At 36.8% G+C, this 27,786-nt stretch overlaps 1 protein-coding gene across 1 annotated transcript in view; it reads left to right on the top strand.

Moving 5' to 3' along the window:
* CFTR (cystic fibrosis transmembrane conductance regulator) overlaps nucleotides 1–27,786 on the top strand; it is a 159,538-nt gene that overhangs the window by 40,581 nt on the left and 91,171 nt on the right. The window contains exons 10-11 of the mRNA XM_003789825.2: nucleotides 3,572–3,754; nucleotides 7,481–7,672. Of these exons, the coding sequence (XP_003789873.1) occupies nucleotides 3,572–3,754; nucleotides 7,481–7,672 (375 nt within the window). The remainder of the gene's footprint in view (nucleotides 1–3,571; nucleotides 3,755–7,480; nucleotides 7,673–27,786) is intronic.

Genomic DNA, 27,786 nt, shown 5'->3' with positions numbered 1-27,786 from the left:
CTTTTAAGATTCCAAAAGATCTAAAAAAAAAAAAAAAAAAAGATTCTAAAAGATCTAAAACCAGCTGGAACACAGTATGGCATGCAGTCCCCATTTTCTAGAGGCTTGTTACAGGGACTGGCGCAAGAGCAGCATCTTATTCCATATGTTTGGGATATGGTGGCCAGAACTGTTTTCAAATCTGGTCAATGTTTACAATTTAAAACTCGGTGGAAGGAGGAGACACACTTGATAAGTCACCAAGAACCAGCAGAGGAAGGTTCCATGACTTCAGAACAACTCACTGGCTCTGGTCAGTAGATGGGCATTCTGAAACAACTTCAATATGATGATATAGCTATAATGCAAACAAAGCTGTGCTGTCTTAGAGCCTGGGAAAAGGTTCAGGCACCTGGAGATGTCTCTAAACCTTTCATTATAGTAACCTAGAGGCCACTGCCCCAAAATACCCTCTCAGGTTATTTTCGAAGAGTGATAATCCAGTGTGGGTGGAGCAGTGGCTGTTAACAAAAGAAAAACTGGATGCTTTACATTTTTAATTCAGGAACAGTTAGAACAAGAACATATTGAGCCCTCCACTAGGCTCTGGAACACTCCCATCTTTACTATAAAAAAGAAATCAGGCAAATGCAGAATGCTCACTGATCTCCACAAAGTCAATGAAACTATTATCCCCATGGGTCCTTTGCAAACTGGCCTTCCTTTGCCCTCTATGATTCTTTCTCATTGGTATTTGTATATAATTGATTTAAAAGATTGTTTTTTCACTACATATTTACATCCTGAGGATCAACCCCGTTTTGCTCTTTCTGTCCCTTCCTATGATCAACAGAGACCCTACCAATGCTTTCAGTGGAAGGTTCTGCCACAAGGTATGTTGAATAGCCCCACATTGTGTCAGAATTTTGTTGATCAACCATTGCAGCCTATTAGAAAGTCATATCCTACAGCCTATATCATTCATTACATGGATGATATTTTACTTGCACACCAAAATTTGGCTATTATACAGGACATGTTTAAACAAGCCATATTTGTTTTAAAATCTTATGGCCTTCAAATTGTGCTGGAAAAAATTCAAGTCCCACCCCCCATACTTATTTAGGATACAAATTAAACCAAAATTCTCCTACAGTGTGTTAATTTTCGGTTAGATTCCTTATCTATTTTGAACAACTTTCAAAAATTGTTGGGTCATATTAGTTGGTTACATCCTTTAGGAATACTAACTTATGCTTTAACTACTGTCCTTAAATATTCTCGATAGAGCCCTGTTCACCCTTAACTTTTTGAGTTTCAATAATGATGGAAACACAGCTGCTGAACATGACTGGACATCTCTCACCCATCTGCCACCTTCCCAAGTGCAGCAACCCATTTTCTATAAGAAACCTTATTATGTATGAATGGAAACCTGGTTATGTGCTACACTGGGGTTGAGAGTTTGCTTATATTGTTACAAGAACAATGAGAAAAGCAGTGGCTGCCTGCTCACTGGATTAAACCTCGATATGAGCAGGAGACCTCTCCAACACCTTGATGTATTTGTCTTCAATAACTCCTATTTTTTAAGCCTGGAATTTCATGAAAACTTTCTACTCCACACTTTCCACCATGATTGTCATTTACTGTGAACCCTAGATCAGTTTCCTTTGAGAAACCTCTAACTGCCGCCCGTATCATCATCCATCCTCAGCAGGAAGTAGCTAGGAGCGGTCAGTGTCCTTTTTCCTATTAGCAGTTAGAGCTTCTGAAAAGGAGGATTGATACTGGGTTCCATCACTTAAGAACCTCTCAATCTCTAGGCCTGAGTAAACTCAGTCCACACCCTCTAAGCTCTAATAAGGTTTTGAACAAAGCAGTCAGCTTTGGTAATGGAAATTTGAAGTCATAGCAAACTTCTTGTATCAGCAAAGGTGAGAATATTTATTGCATATATCCTTAATCCTTTTAATCCTTCCCTTACTGCTCCTTTAGATTGACACTTCCCCATCTGACATTCTAGTCTACACCATGCCTATTGCTGTTCATTTAATGGGTACAATGGATAATGTGCAGAAGTAGGAAACTTTGGGCATTGATTAATACTTACTATGGAAGCCTCAAGAACCCTATGGGTCAGCCCCAAAACAGTTAGGTGATGAAATGTGTAAAATTAATATTACCTTTATTTGTTGGGAAGAATACAATTTAATACAAATCCCTTTTCTTTGGCGAAGGCCCTCACTGACTCCTCTGATATAATTTTGTTAATTGTTCTGTGCTTTTTCTCTTTTTTTTTCCTCCTTTCTTTTCTCCATCTAGCTAGAAGGAGTGCTATTTGATAAGAAGAGCAAATGAAATAAACAACTACAGGTTTTTCTTTCACCCTGCACAAGAATGTCTTAGTCAAAAAGGAGGGATATGTAGCAACCTATATAATAGGATGTGTAGCTGCCTATGTGATATGTGGCAACCTATGTAATAGGATTTGTAGCAGCTTATGTAACAACATATGTGCTGTGTTTCCCCAAAAGACCTACCCCCAAAATAAGCCCTAGCAGGATTTCTATGCATTTGTTAAATATAAGCCCTACCCCAATAATAAGACCTAGTGATGGGTGTGGCTATGCAGATAGCTGCAGAGCAATAAGGAAGACTGGAATACTTCTTATCTGCCGCAGCTCCTTTCTCTGAGCCGTTTGCACTTGAACGGGTGCGTGTGTGGTAACCAAGGTCACAGGCATCCTACTGGGCATGTGCAAACAGCTAGGGGAAGAAGTTCACACATCACTAGCGCCATCCCCACCAACAAGGTTGACTCCCCCTGTCAGGTTCCCGAAGATGATGACTTAACTGTGTTTGAATAAATGTAGATTGTTGTATTATACTTGATAAAAATAAGACATCCCCTGAAAATAAGCCCTAGTGTGTCTCGAGAAAAAATAAATATAAGACAGTGTCTTATTTTCAGGGAAACCTGGTAGTGATCCATGTAACAACCTATCTAGCAACCTATGCAGCAAGATGTGTAGGAACTGTAGAGACAAAGTGGCAGTTACTGGACTTTAATGATCAGACTTTGGCAGTTGGAAATTGATCAGCTGTGGAACTCCAGTGAAGAGGGTTGGACTTGAGGGAGGGGCATATGTTCTTAATATGCTTGGTGCCTTTTCCACAACACATATGGGAAGGCCCACCTCCTGCAAGCTTTGAGCTTACAATCCATTGTCTGGTCTGCTTCCTTGGTGATGGCACCAACAATAATGTTTAGATATCCTGCCCATAGGATAAGGGCTGTGTGTGTGCGTGCGCATATTTAATCTTTACCTAAATAAAAATTTAATTTGATAATAGGATGAAATCTGAGAAAGGGCAATTATATTTTCTTTGAACATTAAGATTGAAATTTTCAAATGTTTTGGATCATGTGCTCTAGAATCTATGTACTTTATAATTATATACTATAAAGTAATAATGTATGCAGTATATTATCATATACCAGGTGCTTTTCAAACACACATACATGGAACAAATATCTACTAAAACATCTGACAGACCTATCTTATTTTTGATTTCTTTTTTTTAACAGGGAATTGGAGAATTATTTGAGAAAGCAAAACAAAACAATGACAATAGAAAAATTTCCAATGGTGATAACAGCCTCTTCTTCAGTAATTTAGCACTTCTTGGTGCTCCTGTCCTAAAAGACATCAATTTCAAGATAGAAAGGGGACAGTTGTTGGCGGTGGCTGGATCTACTGGAGCAGGCAAGGTAGTCTCTTTTATTGTACATTGCTATAACTTAATTTAGCATGCATTCCTCTTTTTCTTCTCAGTTTGTCTGTAGTCTAAGTAGGTGTTTTGGAGAAATTCTTACACATGTATTATGAGAATGCTTGGGTATAGTGTCCCATATAACATAAATTGTTCCCATAATAATTTTCTCTAGTTTTTTAAAATTTCCTTATATTTCTAGTGACTTTTCCCTTCTACAGCTATATTTTGCATAGCATTCAACACAGTGTCTTGCACATGGTGGATATTCAATAATTTTGTTCAGTGAACGAGCCATCCACTTTAACCAGTCATTTTATCAGAGCTGGTCCAGGAAAATCATGGCTTGCATTTTACCTTGGTGGCCACATGAACAAAAGATCTGTCTTTTATTGGCATTAGAATTTTAGAGAATGGACTTAGACTTGCTTATGATGTATTATGAAGTGCGATCATTGAGTAGGCTAGTTTTTCAAGAAATATATAGGAATGTTAACTTATTCAGTGATCACACCTTGCCCCAAGAACAACTTATAATAAACCTGAAATATTTGGAGATATGTATGACAAGAACAAGTAGGTTAGAAAGAAAAACAGATGGTAAGGAGTGTATTTTGAAGAATTTAGTCTGAGACTTGGGAAACAAAATGCCACAGAAATTTTCTATTCAATAAATTTGGGGTCCACAATGCTAGTGATGCAATTTCCTTATTTCTCTCTTCAATTGTTTTCTTGCGTGCGGAACAGGTCTTCTATGTAAGGTAGCTATAGTTGTGCATTTATTCTTTATGAAAACAATTTCCTTTTCAGAGTATTATTATTTCTCTACTATTTTGTGTATGCTGCTACTAGCAATTTTCACTATTAAACGAAAATTATACCATAGGAGGAAATGATACCAAAGATAATCTAGATCATTAGTTCCACAGATGATCTAAACAAAAATGTGTGCTTGTGAGAGGGTGGTGGTTACGTTTCATAGAATTTTAAAAATTTTGTTTATGTATTTAAGATCAGTTCTGTGAAAGATGTACAAAAATAGCTTGGGAATTACAAACTATAAGACTTACCAGCAGTTACTTTGCCGGTTTTATTAAAAATTGATGAACAATTAATCACTGGCTGGAGTTGCAATCGCACCTTATAGGAAGCAGCTATGAAGATAGTCAGATGAAGGCAGTGATCCCTTAGGAATTCTTAAACACTTCTTTTGAGTAGAGTTTGTCACCTCAGTGGAGAAAGCTCCCTTTCTGTGGCATGTGTGTTAGGAAAGGAGTGTTTTTTAATGTTGTTGGCCCAAAGAGCTACTAAAACATAAGGTTGCATAATGAAAAATACCAGCATTTTAAGTGGAATTTCATCCCACTCAACTGAATAATTTGTATCAAAAGCCTTAAAGATAACTTAATAATTGTTCTACTTGTATGACATACTCTAATATGCTTACATAGATTTTATATAAAGATCTTCATTACAACTTTGTTTTAATAGCCAAAAGTTGGGAGAGAAAAATCTCATAAATGGGAGATTGAGAGATAAATTTTAGTTTAGTTATAAAAAGGATATTAGGAATGATTTTGAATGATGTGTATGATATACTTTTACATGAAGAAAGACAGATTACAAAATGGTATATATGTCGTATTTTATAAAAGCATATATATGTTTATGTATTATGTGTGTAAACAGACAAATGTTTTGTCTTGCATCTCTGGATTGTCCATCATTCCAATAACTAATATGTATTTTTACTGATAAAACAATGTAGTCATGTTTAACACATTAATGCCATGTGAGTTGTATTTAATTCATGCTAGTTTTGCCACCCAGGGTCTCATGAAACATATTTCACACATCTCTTGGCCTTGGGAGAAGCATGGTGTGCAGGCAACTCCCATACCTCCTGTTGCGCTGCTCAGCTGGCTCGCCCAAGTGTGCCATGAGTGCTGGACTGTGTTCTCTGGTTACCGTAACTTCTGCTTGCTCTTTTTGCCTTGAATGTTTGCCTGGAAGCTCTTTGAATAAAATTGATACCAAGTATTCAGTGACATGACATTGTCGCACACACAGAGTATGATTTAGGAGTTGTCATCCAGGAACACTCAAGGTCTACTCCGGATACAACTACATAGTTGTAGAATGTTAAAGAACTCAACTCGGAAATGAGCTCAGTGAGTGTGTTGTGAGTCACAGCTCATATGGACTGCAGTGTAAAAATTGATTTTAGTGCCACATGATTGCACTTACATAGAAAACAATTTTAAAAGCCCCAAATTTTTCATTAGAAATGATCATTTTGTCTTCAAAGTTTTTTTCTAATAAAACATGTAGCCCAATGAAAAAATTTTTTTCTAGTATGGCAGTCAAATTTGTTAGTGTTATCACTCTTTCCTGTTATAATTGTCTAGACTATAAAAGCAACATATCTTTTAAAATTTTATATCTCAAAGACTGATAGTACAATAGGTACCTTATGAAAATTTAGCTGGACATTTGCAAGAAAAAAAATTTTTTTTTGGTTCAAATCTACATTGAATGTCTTGCACTTGTGAAACCTTCTGGATTATTTGAATAAAGCAAAACTGCTGTAAGAGTCAATACCACTGGGTGCCCTTGACTGAAGGCAGACTGGGGGCATTTCCGCAGGGTGGGGGGATTTTGAGTCCTTCTGTTGTCTCCATCACAACTGAAGCAGCTCATGGGCTCCTTGACAATCCCTGACTCCACCTTTCCTCTCATCTACCTATGTCTCACTCTGGTATGAGTTTTAGCTTGGTCTTATACTAACTGGACATCAGATGTATAGAATAAGCTGTTAGCACATGTATTTTTTTAATTTTTATATGGAATACAAATGTGCACAGAGTTTATCAACATTTTAGAATTTGGGAAGATACGAAGTTAAATGAAAACATTATTGAAAATTTTTATAACTATCTCTAAGTGAATATATACTTTTTTTATCCTAAACAAATTAGATCCATTCCAGGTTTGGGTTTATAAAGCTGCACTATATTAGCTTTGATAGTGTATAAAAAGATTTTACATGAAAATAAGGTAAATCAGACCTTTATTTCCCTTATAATATTTATAAAATTTACTGGTCTCACAAAGATGTCTGTTGCTTGACTGTCTTATCTTCCCAGTATACATGTATTTCAGATGATTTTTTAAAAATGGTTCAGGATGATTTAAAATGAAAAAATTTAAAAATTAGGGCCATGCGCGGTGCTGTAATGCACAGTGCTGTAAACTTAGGAGGCTGAAGCAGGTGGATTGCCTGGGCTTACAGGTTCGAGACCAGTCTGGGCCAGAGCGAGACCCTGTCTCTAAAAATAGCCAGGCATTGTGGCGGGCAGCTGCAGTCTCAGCTTTTGAGGGGGCTGAGGCAAGAGAATGGCTTAAGCCCAGGAGTTTGTGTTTGCTGTGAGCTATGACACCATGGTACTCTACCAGGGATGACAAAGTGAGATAGTGTCTCAAAGAAAAAATTAAAAAATTGAAACTAAAAAATATAAAAAGTTGAAAATTCTCCCTCTCATTTCTGATTTCATCTGCCCACTTTCCATTCTCTATCACTTTTACCCCCTCCCAAACACAGGTAGCCAATCTTAAGTTAATAGAATCCTTGAAAATCTCATACCTCTGCTTAGGATGATAATTGGGAGCATGTGAATCCTGAGAGTGATTTGATCAAATGACATAACTATGGTTTTATTTCCAGACTTCACTTCTAATGATGATTATGGGAGAACTGGAGCCTTCAGAGGGTAAAATTAAGCACAGTGGAAGGATTTCATTCTGCTCTCAGTTTTCCTGGATCATGCCTGGCACCATTAAAGAAAACATCATCTTTGGTGTTTCCTATGATGAGTATAGATATAGGAGTGTTATCAAAGCATGCCAACTAGAAGAGGTAAGTAATTCCATGAAAATTTTCTGATTATGCTCTGAAACCTTCAAACTTCCAAAATTATATACTTACTCCTTATTCAGTCAGTCAGTCTGAAGATATTAAAGGCTCCTCTAGGGGTCAGATACTGTGGATAGAGCAGTTAATATAACACATGACCCCTGGTTTAAGAAGCTTGCAAATCCATAAAATATAGTAGATATAATTTTTTTAATAATGGGCTGATTTTTTTTCATAGTAAAAACTCTTTATGAAGTGATAAGAATTTTATTCACCCACTAGTGAGACATAGGTCCTCAAAGGATATTTATGTTACATGCATTTTTTAAAGATACCCTAAAACTACATAATAGGATTTTAATCATTTTATTAACATCACACCCTAATAGAATGAACATTGACCTGACAGTAGAGAATCAGAGAGATAAAACTGTGATGATATCTTATCTTTGGCTCTGAACATATAACCATATAACCCTTAGTGATAGCAGTTCTCTGATACAGAGACAAAATGAAGATGATTTTATTGACTCATTCCATAACAATATTGGGGAATGAGCTGCTTATCTTGAAATTTTGATGCATAATGTAAGGGTACATGTCAGATCTATTAGTATAGAGTATAAATGTTTTAACACAATAATTAAGTAAACAAGGTGAGGTATATATTAACCAGTGTGATATAAGCGTTCCTAATTCTATATGAAATCAGCACATTGTGCCCCATAAATGCATTAATGTATACATGATCTATGTGTTTATGATTTAATAAAAAAATAAAAAGCAGATCTCACTAAAAAAAAAGAAATTACTTGAAGTATACCAAATGAAGCAAGTATATGGATCTTGTGCTGTTCAATACGTAAACTGTATGATGGTGGGCTCAATAATTATTGATGTAAATGTTGGGGCAAGTAATGTGCTATTATGAGGTTTATTGGCAGTATTGTCTGAATAGCACTGTCAAAATCTATGTCTTTGACAGATGGCATTAGGCACTAACAGATTCCTTTATTTTGCTTTTTATGAAAAAATTACAGTGGAAATAAAATGAAGCTTAAAATATAGTAGACAAAAAGTGGAAAACGGCTAATTGTAGATTAGAGAAATGACAGTTCTTACAAAAAAGGGCTGCACACTAAATACAAAGGGCTGTCCATTTGTATGCCGATTCAGTCAAGAGTAGTTTTTAAATCCCCGTTCTCTTTTCTATATGCGGTGAGATCGTAATGAAGAGCTACCTGTTTTAGCTTTGTATTTATCTTAAAGAGGATATTCTTCATTCTTCAAAAGCCTTTCTTCCAGGAGTAGTAGTTTACAACCTGGAGGTTGGAACAATCTGAATATGTGACCACTCACCGCCCCCCCAAAAAAAAAACCCTGAGTGTTTTTAGAGAACACAGATTTTTGTCTAGGAGGGAACTGGGACATAGGAGCTAGTGCCTTGCAAGATGAATAGCGGACTTTATTTGCAAGTGGAAAGGTTTGAGAAAATTGCTTATAGACTTTATTTTTTTTTGAGACAGAGTCTCACTCTGTTGCCCTGGGCAGAGTGCCCTGGCATCATAGCTCACAGCAACCTCAAACTCTTGAGCTCAAGGAATCCTCTTGCCTCAGCCTCCCCAGTAGCTTGAACTACAGGTGCTGGCCACAATGCCTGGCTACTTTTTGTATTTTTAGTAGAGATGGTGGTCTCACTTTTCTTAGGCTGGTCATGAACTCCTGAGCTCAAGTGGACCAGATGCTTTGGCCTTTCAGAATGCTGGGATAGACTTATTTTTGTTTTAATATACCTTTTCCCATAGAAATAATTCTTATAAATGGTAGTTTGATTTCCCCAAGTTAAATCTATAAAAGCATATTTAACTAAAATATAGCTTAGGTATATTACCAGTAATCAATTTAAGGCTGTGCATTCCTCAATCACAGAGTATTTACTAACTTTTGAACACTGTGCTAGGTCCTGCGATTACCAAGTTGAATAAGATATAAGGCATCTCTGAAAGTTTGTAGTACAGTGCTGTGTTAATAATGAAAGGTTCTATGGTATGTGAATTATACCTTAATAGACCTATTAAAAGTAATGAAAGGAGAAGGAGAAAAATAAGACTATATTCTTTTTTTTCTGATTGCATGGTTAGTTTAATATATTTTTAAAGTGTATAATTCAGTGTTTTTTAGCTTCTTCACAGGATTGTATAGCAATCACATTTTTAGCCTCTTAAAAAAGAAACCCCAATTCCATTAGCACTCAATTCGCATTCTATTGTACCTAATTCTCCCCATTCCCCGCCATAGGCAATTACTAAATCTACTTTCTGTGTCTATAAAATTTGCCTGTCATGGACATCATACAATAGGTCTTTGAACCTAAATAGATGACTTTAAAGTAGAAAAAGTAAGTAACAAAAATTAAGACTTGTATTTCATTCAGTGTACTACTAGGAGCTGGAGATGAAAATACGAATAGGACATGATACATATATTTCAGGGTATCATGTAGTCATGGAGAGAGAAACGTGATAACAGATCTTACCAGTGCTCTAAAAGAAAATGAATGAGGAAATTCTATAGGAGTAAAAGGAGGAAGCATGGACTCCCTCTGGGTCTGCCTGTTGTAAGTGATGAGGCCCTGATACAAAGAGGTATAAAGCTTCTGAGGGAATGGTTCACTGTGGAATTCCAAGGGGACAAGAATGAAACTTAGGCCCTTGGAGGAATTCTTTTTATTAAGAACCTCAGAGCTGATTTTAAAAAGTAGGAGATTGATGATTAAATCGTCACCAGATTGTTGAGAAAATTAAGTGAGATGTACCTATAGGGGGCCTAAAACAGCATCTGGTACCAAGTAGCCGTTCAGTAAGTACTTGGGTTTCCGCTTCCCTTGGAAGTAGAGAATACCATTAGAGGGCATGACGTAGAAGTGCCTGAGTCTGTTCTTACTCATCGGTGACTAATGTGCAAGGAGGTTGATCTAACTAAGGAGGAGAATCCTGAAGGCAAAGAATTACAAAAAGTCATCAATATAAATTTTGATAGCAACACGTGATTATAGAAGAAAATTATAAAGATGGGCATCATAAAGATGGTGGTTGGTCTGCCTGAGACAACTAACAGAAGTTGGGGTCTCCTGTGGAAGAAAACAGCATGAGATGCTGAAGGTTGGGAGGGACCCCACTTTCTCTGTCGTTTTCAGATCTAAAAACATTAGTTATGTGATGCCTTCTGTCGGACATTTTTTCTGTGGTGAGGGCATGGTGGGTACAATGTGAAAACGTTATCATTTTTTCTGTCAGAGACCTGATAGGCCCGTTGGGGGACTACGTCAATATGACACGGTAAGTTTGGGCTAGAAGCCAGCCCAGCAGAAGGCTTCTGGCCTATCTAGGCAGTTGAGGGAGGCTATCTGTAGAAGCAGATACCTTGAAGGATAAATGAAATATAGAAAATGTAGGCTGGATAGAGGAAATGATATGAACAGAAACACGAGACATGAAACCACTTGGTTAGTTCGGGGAATCACCAGAATCTTGGTAGAAACAAGAATGTGTCACTCGGGGCAGGGAGTGAGGAGGAAGGAAGGTAGAGGCCTGTGTCATGGAGGCCTTGTGCACCAGGCTCAGGAATTTGGTCTTGGAGAACTTTAATCAGGGGGATGACATAATCAGCTTAAAGTCTACACATGTCACTTTGGCTCTGATAGTGAGAAGCAGAGTTAATTTGATTAGGAGCTTTTTGGAATAACAGAAAGAACATACATTTTTAAATCTGACAAGCTTGGTTACTAATGAGAGCTATTTAACACTGCTGTATACCAAGTTGTACCCCCTAAAATATGGGGATAATAATATTACTGATTTTGTAGAGTTTTATAGATTCGTCACATAGAAAGTACTTAATAAAAAGCTATTGTCTATAATACTATTTACTATTCTTTTTAGAAGGAGGTAAACGAATAGGAAGCTAACACAAACTGGGTCATGATAGACAAGAAGAGGTGAAACCAGAGAAACTGTGAGAAGATAGGGAATGCCATATTCACGAGCTGGGCATCAGAGAAAACAGCCCTTCAGGAAGAAGTGAGGTTTTTCCTCAAGAAATCAGAAGAGGAGGGAAATTGGTTTAATATTAAGGATTGCCTGCATGACAGAAATTGGAAAGGGAACCCGTAGAACTGCTGTGGGCTTAGGAAGGAAGGACGTGGAGATGAACTGCATGAAACTGAAATATCTGATCACAGACTGTGCTAACTAGGTACAACGGACGATGCCACTAGGTGGGATTTAACAAATAATTGTTGATGATAACAACACCATTTAGTTTTTTGAATATACAATTCACTTTTCTTTCTCTTTGCCTGAAGTGTCAAATAAACCATTCATCTTTTTATTTCAAAGAATCCCAGAATCCTTATTCCTCTCTGTCCTGCTGACCCTCACAACTGATCTAGGCCTTCCTCGCCATCCTATGATAGAAAAGCACCCTGGGGTTTCCTGACTTCCTTCTTCTTTACACTGGCCAATGTGGTGAGCACAAGGAGTAAATCTGTATGTGATTAGTATATATCTTCATTATGCTGAATGTCTCACATGTATTGCTCTTATCTCTTCAACTACATGGTAAATTCCTAGAGAGCAGCAACTCCAAAACTTTATTTTTGTGTGCTCTGTCTAGCACATTGATAGAGTAATAAATTCTAATTAGAGGACTGTTTCAGAAATGTTTTGAAGTAGACGTGTCTGTTGCAAGAATTTTGCTCGGCAAATATTCTGCTTCACAGCCTTAGAGTTTAAGCAGTTGATTATATGCTAGCACATGATTACTGGGAATAACAAATAAAGGTAACTGAAACTAAACTATCTTGACAGTCAAAATCGGAAGTTTCACCTATTTTCATTAACTTTAGGAGTTTTGTTTTTTTCTTTTTTTTTAGGTAGCTGCAGAAGTTGTGAAGAGTTTACATTTTTGTATCTTTGCTTCTGTTGTCAACTAGGTGTTCTCACCTTTGAAAAAGGCCAACGAGAGCTCAATGCAGTATGATGCCTGGGTGCCAAATGAAGGGTTTTTTGTTGGTTTTTTTTTTTAAGTGTGGAGGAGTTTTGATCATAGATATCTGCTGAAGACACAAACAGAATCCTTGATTGTTAAGCAGATGCTGCCAGCACAACAAACCCTCGGTGTATTCTCTGTGTGGCCCCTAACATCAAATGCAGACATTCATGATTCAGTATGTTCTCCTTTTGACTGACAAAGTTGATCTGTTTCTTGATGTGTTATATCTAGGTTTGGGACTGGAGATGAGAACAGAATATTCTCTTCCTCATTTTTGTGTTTTTGTTCTGCTTTAATATCTGTCAAGCACTTGTGTACGTCACGATCCTTGGTATCTTCGGGGTAGGCAGGTAGGCGTAACTTTGGCTGGTTAGGAAGAAGCATGCATAACATAATTCACATACTTTTCTGATTCCAGTTTGTTCTGGGACAGTTTTTTCCTCAGTAGGATAGCTGGAAGACGTTATCACAGGGCAGAGCATGGAGATAGTTCTGCGTTGATAGACTAATCTGTAATGCGCAACTGTGAGTAAGCAAGTCAGGTGCAGATTCTTCACCTGCAGTTCTCCTCTGCTAGGAGCAGCTCCGTGCCCTGTCTTATACATCCTGCCTCGAATATGCAGTAGAAGGACTGCCTAGGCAAATGGATAGTTATTTAAAAAATACCATTATGCATCTCTGTGCCCACTGACTTATCCTCACATGGTTTTTGCTGTGTACCCAAACCACACTTAGAGTCCCCCAAAGGTACCTGTAGCTATTGTAACCAGCACTGGAGATTTTGGTAGCTTAAAAAGAGAAATCAGTATAATTGAGTCTTAATTAGCTTACTCATCTCTTATGAAATTATAATCATATTTTGTTATTAAAACAGGGATGGACTACACTGTTCTCTTGCCTTTTGTACTTTCAGAACACCACTGCAATCCAGCAGTCCCTAACAGCCCTGTGGCTGACTCGAAGAGAATTCTAGTCAGGCAGGTGTTTGCATAATGAGTAATTTGATTGTCTTTATTCAGTGACTCACTTTCTTATAAAAAGTACCTGGACTTGCAGAAGTAAATGGGTTTTTATAATAGTGTGCAGTGGGGGGTAGGAGTGGGGGAACAAGGAGGAGGTCTGGGGGTTACGTAATGGGTTTCCAGAATGTTGTGGCCATACTTTTAGAAGTGCAAATGGTCCACATCAAGTGTCTGTGATGAGTCCCATTACGTATGTGTAATAAAAATATTTACTGTAGAAGTAGTATTGTTTGTTAGTTTTCGTAGTTAAGCCAGTAGAAGAAAAAATTGGGAGGAAATTGGCAAGAATTTATTGCAAAAAAAAAAAAAAAAAACAACTTTTGGGTGGGAAATTGGCAAGAAGTATAAAAAAGTTGGGAGGGAATTACCAAGCACAGAAATGAGTTAACAACTGTGTGGAGAATAAGTTTTATCATGCAGATACCATATGACTAATTAAATTTGAATTTGACCTCCTGGTCTCTAGGTCTGATCAAATGAATCTGTAAGAACTTGCAGCGTAACCTTTGGATGGTCAATCCACCACTGTAGGAGAATTCACGAATGTTCAGTGGTGAGAACTGAAAAGGAAAAGTGCCATTAGTTTGCATTCCCACCAGCAGTGTAGAAGTGTTTCCCTTTTCTCCACATCCACGTCAACATCTCTGGTTTTGGGATTTTGTGTATCTCAAGAATGGAAGAAAAAGTATCCAATGTATTCAGCCCTACTATGAAACCAATTTATAGCTTTCATATGAAAGTTATAACCCAATTATAGCCCAAGAAGCAGGGGAAGGGGAGGGGAGGGGAAGGGGAGGGGAGGGGAAGGGGGAGGATGGGTGGAGGGAGGGCGATTGGTGGGATCACGCCTATGGTTCATTTTATAGGGTACATGTGAAGTTTACTAGGTGTAGAATATAAATGTCTTAACACAATAAGAAAATGCCATGAAGGCTATGTTAACCAGTTTGATGAAAATGTTTCAAGTTGTATATAAAACCAGCACATTGTACCCCATGATTGCATTAATGGACACAGCTATGATTTAATAAAAATAATTAAAAAATAATAAAATAAAATGTACTTTATATGCAAAAAAAAGAAAAGAAAAAGGTGCCATAGGAAATAACATTTATATTTAGTAGCAGCAAAGACATAATGGACATATAGAACAGTTATTCTGAAAGACAACAAACTATGTCTCTTAAACCAGAAAACCGCACTAAAATAACTGTACCTTGAACAACCTACAGTTTTCTATTGATAGGTAATTAAGTGTGAAAGCACTGACACTTATTTAGCAAGAACCTTTAAAAAAAAATCTTTTGAACCTGAGCAAAAAGGAATACTACAGCATTTTATGGACTAAACTTCCATTTTATTTCATTGATCCCTGGAACTTTATCTGTGGGCAGAAAATATAGGAATCGGTCATTGAATCCTCACTTTCCACTTAGCTAGTGTCATCTTTGCAATCAAAGGGAAAATATACTGAATTCCCAAAGTGTGCGCCAGGTCTTAGGAGTTAAGATCACACTTCTAGAAGTAATTACTAGCATAACAAATGAGAGTTTTTATGTTTCTAAAACCAAAATAGCCCTAAGTCTCCTTGCCCTGACCCCCAGTAGGATTTGGGTAAGTCAATGGGACAGTATGAATATAGTCATAACTGTCTGGGACCAAGCTATCTTGTGAATAATGAAACTAAGACATTTTAGCCAGCCCTTCATATTTAAAACACAACATAGAAAATCATTAACTTTTCCAATGGTAAAAGCTACGTTGTATCATACATATGCCTGATGTTTCAACTGTCTTAAAGAACTGGGATTCTAGATGCGGTGCCTGTACAATTTTTCATATTGAAGAGATGTGTAATTTATGATCTAGAAATGGCTGGCATGGTGGGTCACACCTATAATCCTCACCCTCTAGGGAGGCTGAGGCAGGTGTATTGCTTGTGCTGAGGAATTTGAGACCAGCCTGAGCAAGTGTGAGAGCCTGTCTATGCTGAAAATAAGAAAAAAAAAAAAAGATCTTACACTTAGGTTTTTAATAGAACGTTAGCTGTAGAAAGGACCTCAGAAATTTAATGTCTGTTCTGGACATCTCACTAGATTTCTGACTCAAGTCATAGAGAAATGATCACAAAGACTTACAAAGGAAGGAAACACTAGAGTTTCTAAAACTTGAGTGCAAGTATTCTCCAGATAAAATAGCCCTTGAATGTGCAGATTCTATTCCCATTATTGCCCTTCAGAATCAAGTCTATAATACCTACTTTTCATTTGTAAGGTTTAGTTACCCTTGATTCAGATGAATAAATTAAAAAAAATTGATTTTAACAAATACTTGTTGGACTCCTACTATGGACATAGCACTGTGTTAGGTGCTTAATATACTTGCCACCTGCAAGTGTATCAAGGATTTCTGCCTGTGATGAGTTTATGACTTACAGATATTTATATTAGATTATATATTCTATATATGTATTAATTTTGTAAATATGAGTATAAACTATTAACTAGAAACTACTCCAAACGCTTGAGATATATGGATGACCAACACATAATCCCTGTCCTCAAAGGACTTTCATTCTAGTGGAAAAGTTGAACAAGTAAAAACCAGTGTAGTTTAATAAGTTCTATGACATCAGTTAATGTATAGTACTTTTGTGTGTTTAGTGAAGTATCACTTAAACATGTTTTAGAAGGTCAGGAAAGGTTCCCCTGGAGGAAGGGACATTTAAGCTGAGAGATGATGGATAAGTAGGAGTCATCTGAGTGAAGAAGAACAGGGAGAACATTCCAGAAAGAGAACAGATTCTAAAGGCATAGAACCAAACGGGAATATTGATATCAGGGAGCTGCAGTCAGTTCTTTGTGGCCAGGGTGCAGAATGGGTGCATTACCCAAGATAGCATTTTGCACTTTGGAGAGTAATAGGTAGTGCAGAAAAGCTGGGGTCTGGAAAAGGAAGAGCTATGTGGTAAATGGGGAAGAGGATATCAAGAACAGTAAGATCTACTCTGTTAGCAATTTTCATGTGTAGAATACATTCTCATTGACTGTGCTGTTCCCTGGAGTCAGCATTCTGGGCTGGCACTCTCCAGAACTTACTCATACTGTCTGAGATTTGTACCGTTTGAGCAATGTCTCCCCATTCTCCTCCGCTCCCCATGCCAACTTTCTCTCTCTTGGGCAGTTGGGGTGTATAGTGGTGCCATTTGCTAAGGCAGGGTGGTAAAGTGAAAACGATGTGTCCATTTCCAAAGGGAACCTTCAAGGAGACTTGTCTGGGTCTAGAGCTTGAGAAAAATGTTTGGGCTGGAAACAGATAGGAGGGAGTCCTCAGAGCCTGGGGTTTGTTTGTAAATGACATCACAGGAGCGAATGATCTCACCAAAGGCGAGTCCAGTGAACGAGGACTGAACCTATGACAGATCGCTAAGGAGGATTGATACTTGGGAAGGTGTACAGAGAAAAGGGGGCCTGTGAGGGAGGCCAGTGTGGAGACTAAGGGCCAGGAGGGAAGAAATCCAGGAGTGTATGATGTCCCAAAGGGAAGGAAAGAACATGTTTTAAGTGATAGGGATTACTCTATAATTACACCTGCTTTGGTGACAAATAAAATTCTTAAGAACCCATTAGATCAATTTCTTGATTTTACAAAAACTTGTGCAAATCAATAGGGGGAAAATGCCCAATAGTGAAAAATGGGAGCAGACAATTCATTAAAATTTCAAAGCTATTTAGCATGTAAAAAGTGTTCAATCTGATTCATAATTAAAGAAAAGTAAATTAAAACAACAGTGGTGATGCCTAAATAATAAGAAGGGAGCCCAAGGAGAGAGAGCCGTGGCATATTTAGTACAGAGGAGAAAAAGGACGTCTTTCAGCACGAGACAGAAACCATGAAATATGTTTGGAGGGTGAGACTCAGGCAGGGAAATATACCCTCTTTTGATGATGTAGGATGAATGAAGAGAAGATGTTTTGGATGCAAATGTTGAGTTAGAGTGTGATAGGAAGTCAAGGGACTTCATATACAGTCATTCGTTCCAAATTATTTATTGAGCTACTATTGTGTGTCAACCATTACTCTAGAAACCAAGGACAGTGATAAACAAGACAGCTTCAGAAGTGATCCAGGTAACCAAAAACACTTGTACCCCCATAATATTTTGAAATATTAAAAAAAGAAACAAACTGTGTTCCAAAGTATTATAGCAGCTTACACTGCACAAGCAATGTATAGGAGTCCTACCTGCTCTACATCCTTGCTAACACTGGGAATAGTCAATCTATTAACAAATTTTAGGCATTGTAACAAATGTGTAGTGTTTTAAATTTGCATTTCCCTAACTAATACTGAAATTTTGTCATGTCCTTATTTGTGATCCATTTATCACCTTTAATAAAATGTTTATAAAAAAAGTTTCTACTCTTATGTAGCTTACATTCTACTTAGGACAGATTCTAAATAGGTAAGAAAAAAACCAATAAATTGTACTTAATACTAAAAACACTTTTTTTTTAGTATTAAGTACAGTAAAAACAATAAAAAGAAGATGATGAATAGAGTGACAGGAGGGCTGCTTTCCTGGACATCTTCATTCTCTCTCCTGGCGTCCTAACTTCTCCTTCATCTGTGCTGACTTTTTTTTATTTATATTTCCCGTGGAGTACTCATCACTTTACTGTAGAGTCATCTCCCTAATGAAGGTGATAGTATCTATCTTCCTATTTCCCAGGAAGATAAATAAGAAACAAAAACGAAAAAGAGGTAGCAAGACAGAAGGTCTTTATTTTACTTTCCTGCTCTCTATCACGGGTGAAATACAATTCTCATACAGCACTGTAGCTGCAGAGGAGTTTGGGGAGCCTGGTGTTTACTCTTGTAGCCCTGGGTGCCCAGGAGAGGACCCTGTTGGGTCTACGGTGTCCTCTACAGTTGCTTTTCTTTGTTGGGGAAATGCCATAACCAAAACAATGTGTTAGTAGATTCATGTAGTGTCAATACCTAATCTAGAAGGGCGTAATGAAGATACTGCAGTTAGGAGTTTATAAAATATTGTTGTTCCCAGTATAAAGAAAAATGGGTGAAAAGACTTGTTCAAGATCAAATGACTCATAATTGGTGGGTCATGCTGACGAGTGGCAGCGTCCAAATCTTCTGTACTCACCTTTTTGCCGTGCCCTGATAGTGTTGCGTATTAGAAAAGAAATTCTGTCTTATAATTACTTGTCCTTTGAACATTGCTGACTTTAGAGCTTTAGGTGAGTTAATTTCACTGTGATTATATTGGATTACTAAACCATGAAGACTATAAATTTGCCATTTGTATGGGAAATTATAACAAAGATTAATGAATTAATGGCATAGGGAATTCCATGACATAATTTTGAAAAATGTTTGTAGGATATTTATTTTCATACAAATGACACCTTCAAGATACCATAATCGCAAATAGATGGATCTTAGGATGATTGCTCATTCTAAAACAGTTAACATTTAAATAAGTCAGGAGATTTCTTTCCAGATCTTGTTTCAAATTATCTTCTGTCTTCCTCTGCCCTTGGGCAAAATCTCTTCTTGCTTCATAACGTCAAATTTAAACTATGGGAGTCCAGGCATATGGGCAGTCAGCACAGGGTAGATAGTCTGTTCAGAGGAAGTTGAATAATTCACGTTCCAAAGTCAACTCTTGAGAGAATAAGGGCGAGGTAGGAACTTCAGAGGTAAGTGTGGGTAGGGATGAAGTATGGAATTACAAGGCAGGAGACTTAGTTGCAAAGGACCTGGAAAACATGTTAGGAAATCCTGCAGGACCAGGTTCAAGATGACATGTAAGAACTGAGTAGAGTTCTTTGTCAGGGAGTGGCTTTGTCAGGACATTTTGGGTGGGCAAATCTAGAGGAGATAGTTAAGGAATTTGCAGCTCCTAAGTGCCAATTTAGACCAACTGAGTTAAAAAGAGCTTTCAGAAACTAGATTTTTAAGGGTCATTTGAGAGATTTTATAATCTTGGGTCTAAATGTTAAATGATTAGTTAGTTAAATGATTCTAAGGTAGAGGCAGATTAAAGACAACTAAAATTCTTTGTTACAAGTGTCTCTTCAAAATTCACCTCATTTGAGACACTTACCAAAAACACCTCAAGTCACTGCACTCTGCAGCTGTTCTTTTGCAAGTGCTTGGGTTATTAGTTTTCCATTACAGATACAGGCTTACAGCTCTACAGAAGTAAAATCTCAAGAGGCTTAGCGGTATCAACAGAGTTACACATATACTCACAAGTTCATACATATACTATGTATAACAAGAGTTTAATATTGAGGATAAAAAACTATAAAATCTATCATATTAATACTTTTAGTACTTTTCATACTCTTGGTTGAGGTCAGTAACAATTATGGTGGAATATGAGTTTTCTGCTCTAGATTTTGTAACTATCACTGAAGGGAAATCTTTTTCATTTAAGTTGATCAGAAGTTCTTACTTCTGATGTTTTCTAACAGATGAATCTTTAGCCAATATTTCTATATACAGCTATTTGGAATCATGTTTGCCTTAGGTCCACAAATGCTGTTTTCTAAAAAACAGAACCTCAAATTTATTCGTGTCCAGTTTCTGCTGTGGAAGTTTACCTCTGTTGATATATGTCACACAGAGTTACAGCACCCTTAAATACATGTTCATATGTACAGTAGCTATGTGCAAAAATGTTATTTCATTCCTTATCTCTTTAGTGCTTTTTGGCTATCCTACATTCCCTCACACTCTCTACCCATTCTCTCTGCTTTCCCCACACGGATTTTCTTCACCCCCGTTCCCATTTTCCTTGAGCATTAATCTCAATACGAGTGCTTAGTAATTAGTAAATACTAGTGACAATGGCATTTCCCACCCAATGATTCACAAAGACACTTTATTGAATGGCATTACCTCTGAAGTTCATGTTTCTTTAAGCCAAGTTTCTTACCACCCTCTCACCACAAGCATCCATATTGTCAAGGTTGTTCCAAAGATTGATAAGCCAGCCATAAAACAGGGTTTATGGTTATTTTCCTATCTACAAAGTCACAGGTAGCTCAAATGTTCTCAGTAAATATTGCAAAATTTCACAGAACCATTAAAGGTAGTGCTCCGCCCTTTCTTTAAAAAGTTCTCTAACACCCTACACTTTGTATCATTGCCCTGTTGTATGTGCCAGTCAGAATTAATGAGCTTAATATTAGCAATTCCTCCTTAACAACACTGTTTCTTTGGTCCAGTTGAGTAATGCTAAGGTGATGAAGTTAAGTTGCTTTAAAAAAATTAAACATTTATGTGAAAAGTGCATATATCACGTTGGGGGTGTTATACACTCCTTAATAATAAAACAAGTTAATCTTTATTGCATACTTATTATAGTATTACTTTGACCCTCTCCAGTACTCTTTATCTAAGTATTTTTCAAGTGCTTTACAACTCCAAACAGACCTAACGTGTTATATACACAGAATCCTTTGAAGCTGACATTTGCCTTTCGGACCAGCATGTTGTAAAGGAAGTCAGCCAGAAGAACAAGTACCTAGATGAGCAGCTCAAACACTAATAGGCATAGCAATCACAAGTGAAAATGCCAATAGATAGATTTATGGGCCCTGTCCGAATTCTCCTAAGAGTAGATCCAACATTTTTTAATAAGCTCCCAGGTGATTCTTATAATTGGTTCAAGGACCACATATGAAGAGCTGGGGCTACAGATACTTGATTTTATCCATAAATAAACCATGCTGAGAAAATTAAAAATTGAAATTGAAATGGCAGTGGAGGAGGGATTGACAGAGAGAGTTTCCAGGGTCTTTTTCAACAAGAGAATTCATTGAATGCAATATTAAAAACTTTATATTTAAGACTGTTTTTATTTAAATCTCCATAGTTTATTTTTATGTCAGAGGTCTAATCATATCCAGTGTTGTAATTCCAATTAATGATTCCCCCCAACAATTTTTGTGGAGGACTTGGAGGGGCCCCAAGGGATGGTGCAGTGTAAGCAAAGAGAATGGAATTTGTCTCTGTGTATAGGGCTCTGTAAGCAGTACATGCTCTCACGTAGGTTGTTAAAAACTCATGATAGCACCAAGTACCATTACTCTTTTTAGATTAAACTTTCACAGAAAGGAAAATCTACTGTGAAGACCAACACCCTTAAGATAAATATATTACCAGATTTGAGTGCCCTTAGTAGTCAGCAAAGATAAATGTTTAACAGTGCATACAAAACAAAGTGCTTTATGTTAAATCAAATAGAGAAAGCCAAACACAAAGAAATCTATACATGAACAATAAACTTGGTAATCACAACAGGTACTCAAATTAATAGCAGGATATGGGTATTACTAATGTATTTGGTTTTAAAATAATGGGCTTAATCACAATTCTCCTCAGATTACCTACTCAACTTACTCAATTTTGTTTCATTTTGGTCTCAGAAGTTTCATTTTAATTATGATCCCTGAGATACTTGTTAAAGTTATCTAAATGTACACATTTCTCTTCATACATGATTTCAGTCCAGAAAAGGAGGCCAATTACATTGGCTTAGAACATTAAGATTTTCAGATGCAGGAATCTTTTATTCTCAGACTTTGTAAAGATAATTTGTATCAGTAGTGTCTATTTATGGACAGGAAACTTGTGTGTGACAATATCCCTATATTCTTAACTGCATTGTTTAGGGCTTGGACAAATTCTCAATAGGACTCTCACCCATCCTTCTCACAATCATTCTTCCTCAAAACCTCAAGCTTCACGCAGTCGCTATTATGTATGGGATATGTATGTTTCTGATCCATTTAAATGGATTTATACCCATACATACCTATGGTTATTGATGAACAATGGTTAGTAGTTTTGTGTGGCTTTAAAATTTATATAAATGGTATACTTTATACATATTCTTCAACTTGCTCCTATTACCTTTTTGGGATCTAGCTATGCTGGCTTGATATGTAGAAATCGACTTTGTTCTTTTTTTACCTGCTATATTGCACTATTAATGGGTCACATTTCATTTATTCTTTCTGCTGCTAATGAACATGTAGATTGTTCCAGGATTTTACTCAGTACTGCAATGAAAATCTTTGAGTATTTCTCCTTTGTATATAGGCAAAAGTTTCCTGGTATATATATCTAACAGTTGACTTGCAAGGTCATAGGTTATATGTGCACATTTAAAATTTCACCAGATACATTCAAATTGCACTTTCAGGTGGTTTTAGCTGTACTGATTTGTGGTCCTGTCAGCTGTTTGTGAGAGTTTCCACTTCCACATATATTTGAAGGCTTTTGTTACTGGCAGAGTTTTATTTTCACCATTGTTCTATACATTAGAATGTCTGTTATTCTACCTCTTGTTCTAATTTGCAGTTCCCTGGTAACTTGTGAAATGATACATATTTTCATGTTTGTTAATCATTCTGATTTAATATCCTTGACAATTTTGTTTTGTTTTTGGTAGCCACAAGATGTGTGTTATAGAGATTATATTCCCATTGCCATAGGGAGTATAATTGAAGTTGCTATGTATTAAAATACTTCACTGAGTTTGTCTTGAGACTTCTCTTTATGAGTAAATGAGCATAGAAGGGGTACTAAAGCAGACATGTATTTGGGAGGCAAGAGACTTCTCTATTGACTGAGTTTTGGCTCACAAATGATTTTGCTAAACCTTCCTTAGACTTCAGTTTAGGTGACTTTGCTAACAACTTCCGTCCAATCTTCTTTCTCTCCTTCACTCAGGGACTGAATTTGCATTGAGGTATCACAACCTTTCCCTTTCCTGCCTTCCTCCATATTTCCTATAGGTATTTCTTCTAATGAAATCCTTGCACATTTAATACCATTGTGGCGCCTGCAACTTGGAGCACTTGAACTAACACTGTTATCTATATTGCATCACCATCCTTTATGTGGGGTCTTTTGTTGTAGAGAGTTAATTTTCATGTGGTTAATTTTATCCATATTTTCCTTTAGGGCTTATACTTTATTTTTAAGACATTCTTTCTAATAAACCGTAAATATATTCAATAGTTTTAAAGTTTCATTCTATAAATAATTTGAATTTTTATATATGATGTGAGTTAGAAATATAATTTGTTTTCCATGTGGAAAGCCATTTATCTCAAGATAATTTTTTGAGTAGTCTTTCTATAATTGCCATTTTAATACCATTATACTAGGGTTCTGACTTATGCATGGGTTTATGGAATACTGTTAGTCCTTTATAAGTAAGTTTTGCATCCATGGATTCCACTAATCATGCATTGAAAAAAAAGCACCTATTTTGAACATATACCTACAACAGTACACAACTATGTGTACTATGTATACTATGTATACCATCATAGTATACTGTATCCATGTATACTGTGTATCTAATATACTATGTATCTAATATACTATGTATACTATGTATCTAGTTTACTGTGTATACTATGTACTATGTATATAACTTTTACATTTTATTGGCTATTATAAGCAATCTAGGGATGACTTATAGCATATAGGGGGATATGTATAGATGATATGCAAATATGCCATTTTATATGTATAAGAAACTTGAGCATTCATGGATGTTGGTATCTGCAGGGAGTCTTGGAACCAATTCTCCACAGATACTGAAGACAATTTTATTTATTCTATCATCTATTTGTATCTACTTTTAAAACAATAATAACTTTATTATTTAACTTTGTTTATAAGTAGAGTCAGAATTTCCCCTAGTGAGGTATCATAGTATCTTAGCTGGCCATAAAAACAAGTGAGGGCCAGGATCAGGGAGGCTTGGCAGGGGAAGACACAGTGGATCTCCCATGCATGAAGCAAAAGCTCAGCTCAAGCCAGCACCTTCATTAAGTTGTCCTTTGTTTCTCTACCAGATTGTAGCCTCTTGAAATCGGACACTATCTCTTAATCTCTATGTTACCTAAAATACTTCATTCACTGCTTGAAACATATACATCTACAATTATTTAAGCCTGTTCTGTCTCCCAAAGCATAGAGCAAATCAAATTCTTCCCTTTGATTTTGAGAACCTCACAGTCTTTGAGGGTAGAGATGTGTAAGGACAAGAAAATGAATGACACAAGGAACAGAAAGGCATGGCTGTCAGGAAAGCCATTAGAGACTTTACAGAGGAAATTAAATTTCTATTGATCTTGTAAGACTTTGTCAGATGAAGTAGAGGACAGGCATTTTAGAACAGTACTAACAGGAGATACAGAGCATAGAATGAGAGAAAAAGTTAGGTAAGTTTGGAGAATTGTAAAACTTCAGTGTGGCTACCGGGTAAGGTGACTATAGGGGAGTGTTGGGCTGAAGTCTGAAGAGGGAAGCTGGAAGAGTCTTGTATGCACAAGTTTGAACCTTGTTCTGGAATGTACCTGGATCCAATATATGTTTTGTGTTGTTTTAATTTAAGCAGGTGTGACATGATCCGCATGAATGAATGAACTTGAATTGTTTAAAATAAAGTGGATCAGAGAGTTTACTGTCTTCAAAGTTATACTTCAACCAAGCTATGCTTTATAAACTTACAAAAGAATGGGAATTTCCATATTTTAGGGTCATGGGACATTAATAATAAGTATTATTGATGAGTCAACTGTTATGTAACAGGATTGAAGAGGATAAATCTTTGGAAAGTGGGACAACTAAATTCTTCTGAATTCCATGTCTTCCACACATTTTACTTTTGTAATAAGATAAGTGGTAAAGTACAGAAAGAAAATCCCCATCCCCTTTCACTTATGCAGGATACTCTGTCTTAGATGATTGATTGTTATGTAACATGATTGAAGAGGATAAATCTTCAGAAAGTGGAAAAACTGAGTCCTTACGAACTCTGTCTTCCACATATGTTTTACTTTTGTGATAAGAAGTGGTAATCTAGTTCAGAAAGAAAATCATCCCCTTTTACTTATGCAGGATACTGTGTCTTAGAGCCACAATAGTAGGTGATACGGAATACACGCATACGTGCGCATATCTGTGTGCATAGTATACACATGAAGCTGAACATGTGTATATGCATATATACACGTGTGTGCACATATAGGTATGTTAATTCAAGAATATATACAAGTGTGTACAGACAGTCACTTCATTGTATAGCTGATTCTTTAACAGTTTTAAACTGCGAGCATCCACTTACGTGGATTTTTTTTAATTTCAAAATAACGTAACCTGAACATTTATAACATCATATTTTCAACTTTAAGGTAAAGTTCAGGTTGTAGTTGAGCCCTTCACCCGGGGGGCGTGCTGAGCACCCTCACATTGTGTACATTAGGTGAAATCTCCACAATCACTCTCCCCTCCCCCTTGCTAGGTTATACTTATTTTTATCATTTGTGTGGGTGTATATAATTGTTTATATATTGGTTTAATATGAGTATTGAGTACCCTGGGTATTTCTTTTTCCATTCTTGAGATACTTTACTAAGAAGAATGTGTTCCAACTCCATCCAGGTAAACATAAAAGATGCAAAGTCTCCATCTTTTCTTATGGCTGAATAATACTCCATGGTATACATATACCACAGTTTGTTACTCTATTCATGGGTTAATGGGCATTTGGGTTGCTTCCATGACTTGGCAATTGTGACCTGAGCTGCAGTAGACGTTCTGGTGCAAATATCTTTGTGGTAAAATGATTTGTGTTCTGAGTAGATACTTAGTAATGGAATCGTGGGATCAAATGGAAGGTCAACTTTTAGCTCTTTAAGAATTCTCTATACTTCTTTCCATACAGGTTGTATTAGTTTGCAATCCCACCAGCAGTGTAGTAGTGTTCCCTTCTCTCCACATCCATGCCAATGTCTGCAGATTTGGGACTTTGTGATGTGGGCTAATCTCATTGGAGGTAGTTGATAACTCAAAGTGGTTTTGATTTGCATTTCTCTCACGATAAGGGACGATAAGCACTTTTTCATGTATTTGTTGGCCTCTTGTCTGTCATCTTCAGAGAAGATTCTATTCACGTCACTTGCCCTCTTATAAATGGGGTTGTTTGCTCTTTTGATTAATTTGATTGTTATTTTGAGTTCTCTGTAGATTCCATCTGGCCTTTGTCAGATTTGTAACATGCAAAAATCTTCTCCCATTCCAAAGGCTGTTTGCTTTAGCTGTGGTACCCTTAGCTGTGCAGCAGCTTTTTAGCTTGATCAAATCCCATTTACTTATTTTTGATGTTTCTGTAATTCAGGGGTGTCTTCATAAAATCTTTTCCCAGGGCAATATTGCCAAGCATTTCCCCCACACTCTCTTCTAGAATTTTTATGTTTCACGTCTTAAATTTAAGTCCTTTATCTAGCAAGAGTCAACTTTTGTCAGTAGGGAGAGATGGGGATTCAGTTTCAGTCTTCCACATGTGGCTAACAAGCTCTCCCAGCTCCATTTATTAAATAGGGATTCTTTTCTCCAGTGCATGCTTTTGTTTGGTTTATCAAAGATCAAAAGGCAAGATGTGGTAGGTTCACCTCTATATTCTCTATTCTATTCCATAGATCTACATCTATATTTTTGTGCTAGTATCTTGCTGTTTTGATCACTGTTGACTGGTAGTATAACCTGAAGTCTGCTAATGTGATGCTTCCAGATTTGTTACTTTTTAAAAAAAATGTTTTTTTTATTTTTGCTTTCAGTTTATCTTAGCTTGAAGTTTGTTTTTTGTTTTTTTTTTTGTTTGTTTTTTGGGGTTTTTTTTGACACTTCTTCCTCCTGTAGTGATTCTCTTGCCCCTCATGTAACTGAGATCACAGTCTGGCTTTTGTTTGTTTGTTTGTTTTTTTAAATATAGAGACAAGGTCTCTATCCAGCTCATTCTGCCTTATGGTGGTCTTTCACTGGTCTTGAACTCAGCTGAGCTTAGGCAATCCACCTGCCTTGGCCTCCCACAGTTTTGGGACAACATGCATGAGCCACCACACCCAGCCCAGATTTGTTACTTCTAAAAATTGTATTGGCTATTCAGGGTTTTCTCTGGTTCCATATGAAAAGGAACCAGAAAAAAGT

The sequence above is a fragment of the Otolemur garnettii genome, unplaced genomic scaffold (assembly GCF_000181295.1).
Source record: "Otolemur garnettii isolate 467f Iridium unplaced genomic scaffold, OtoGar3 scaffold00037, whole genome shotgun sequence".
NCBI lineage: Eukaryota > Metazoa > Chordata > Mammalia > Primates > Galagidae > Otolemur > Otolemur garnettii.
Note: the sequence above shows the minus strand (reverse complement) of the source record. Positions and strands in the feature narration are given on the sequence as shown.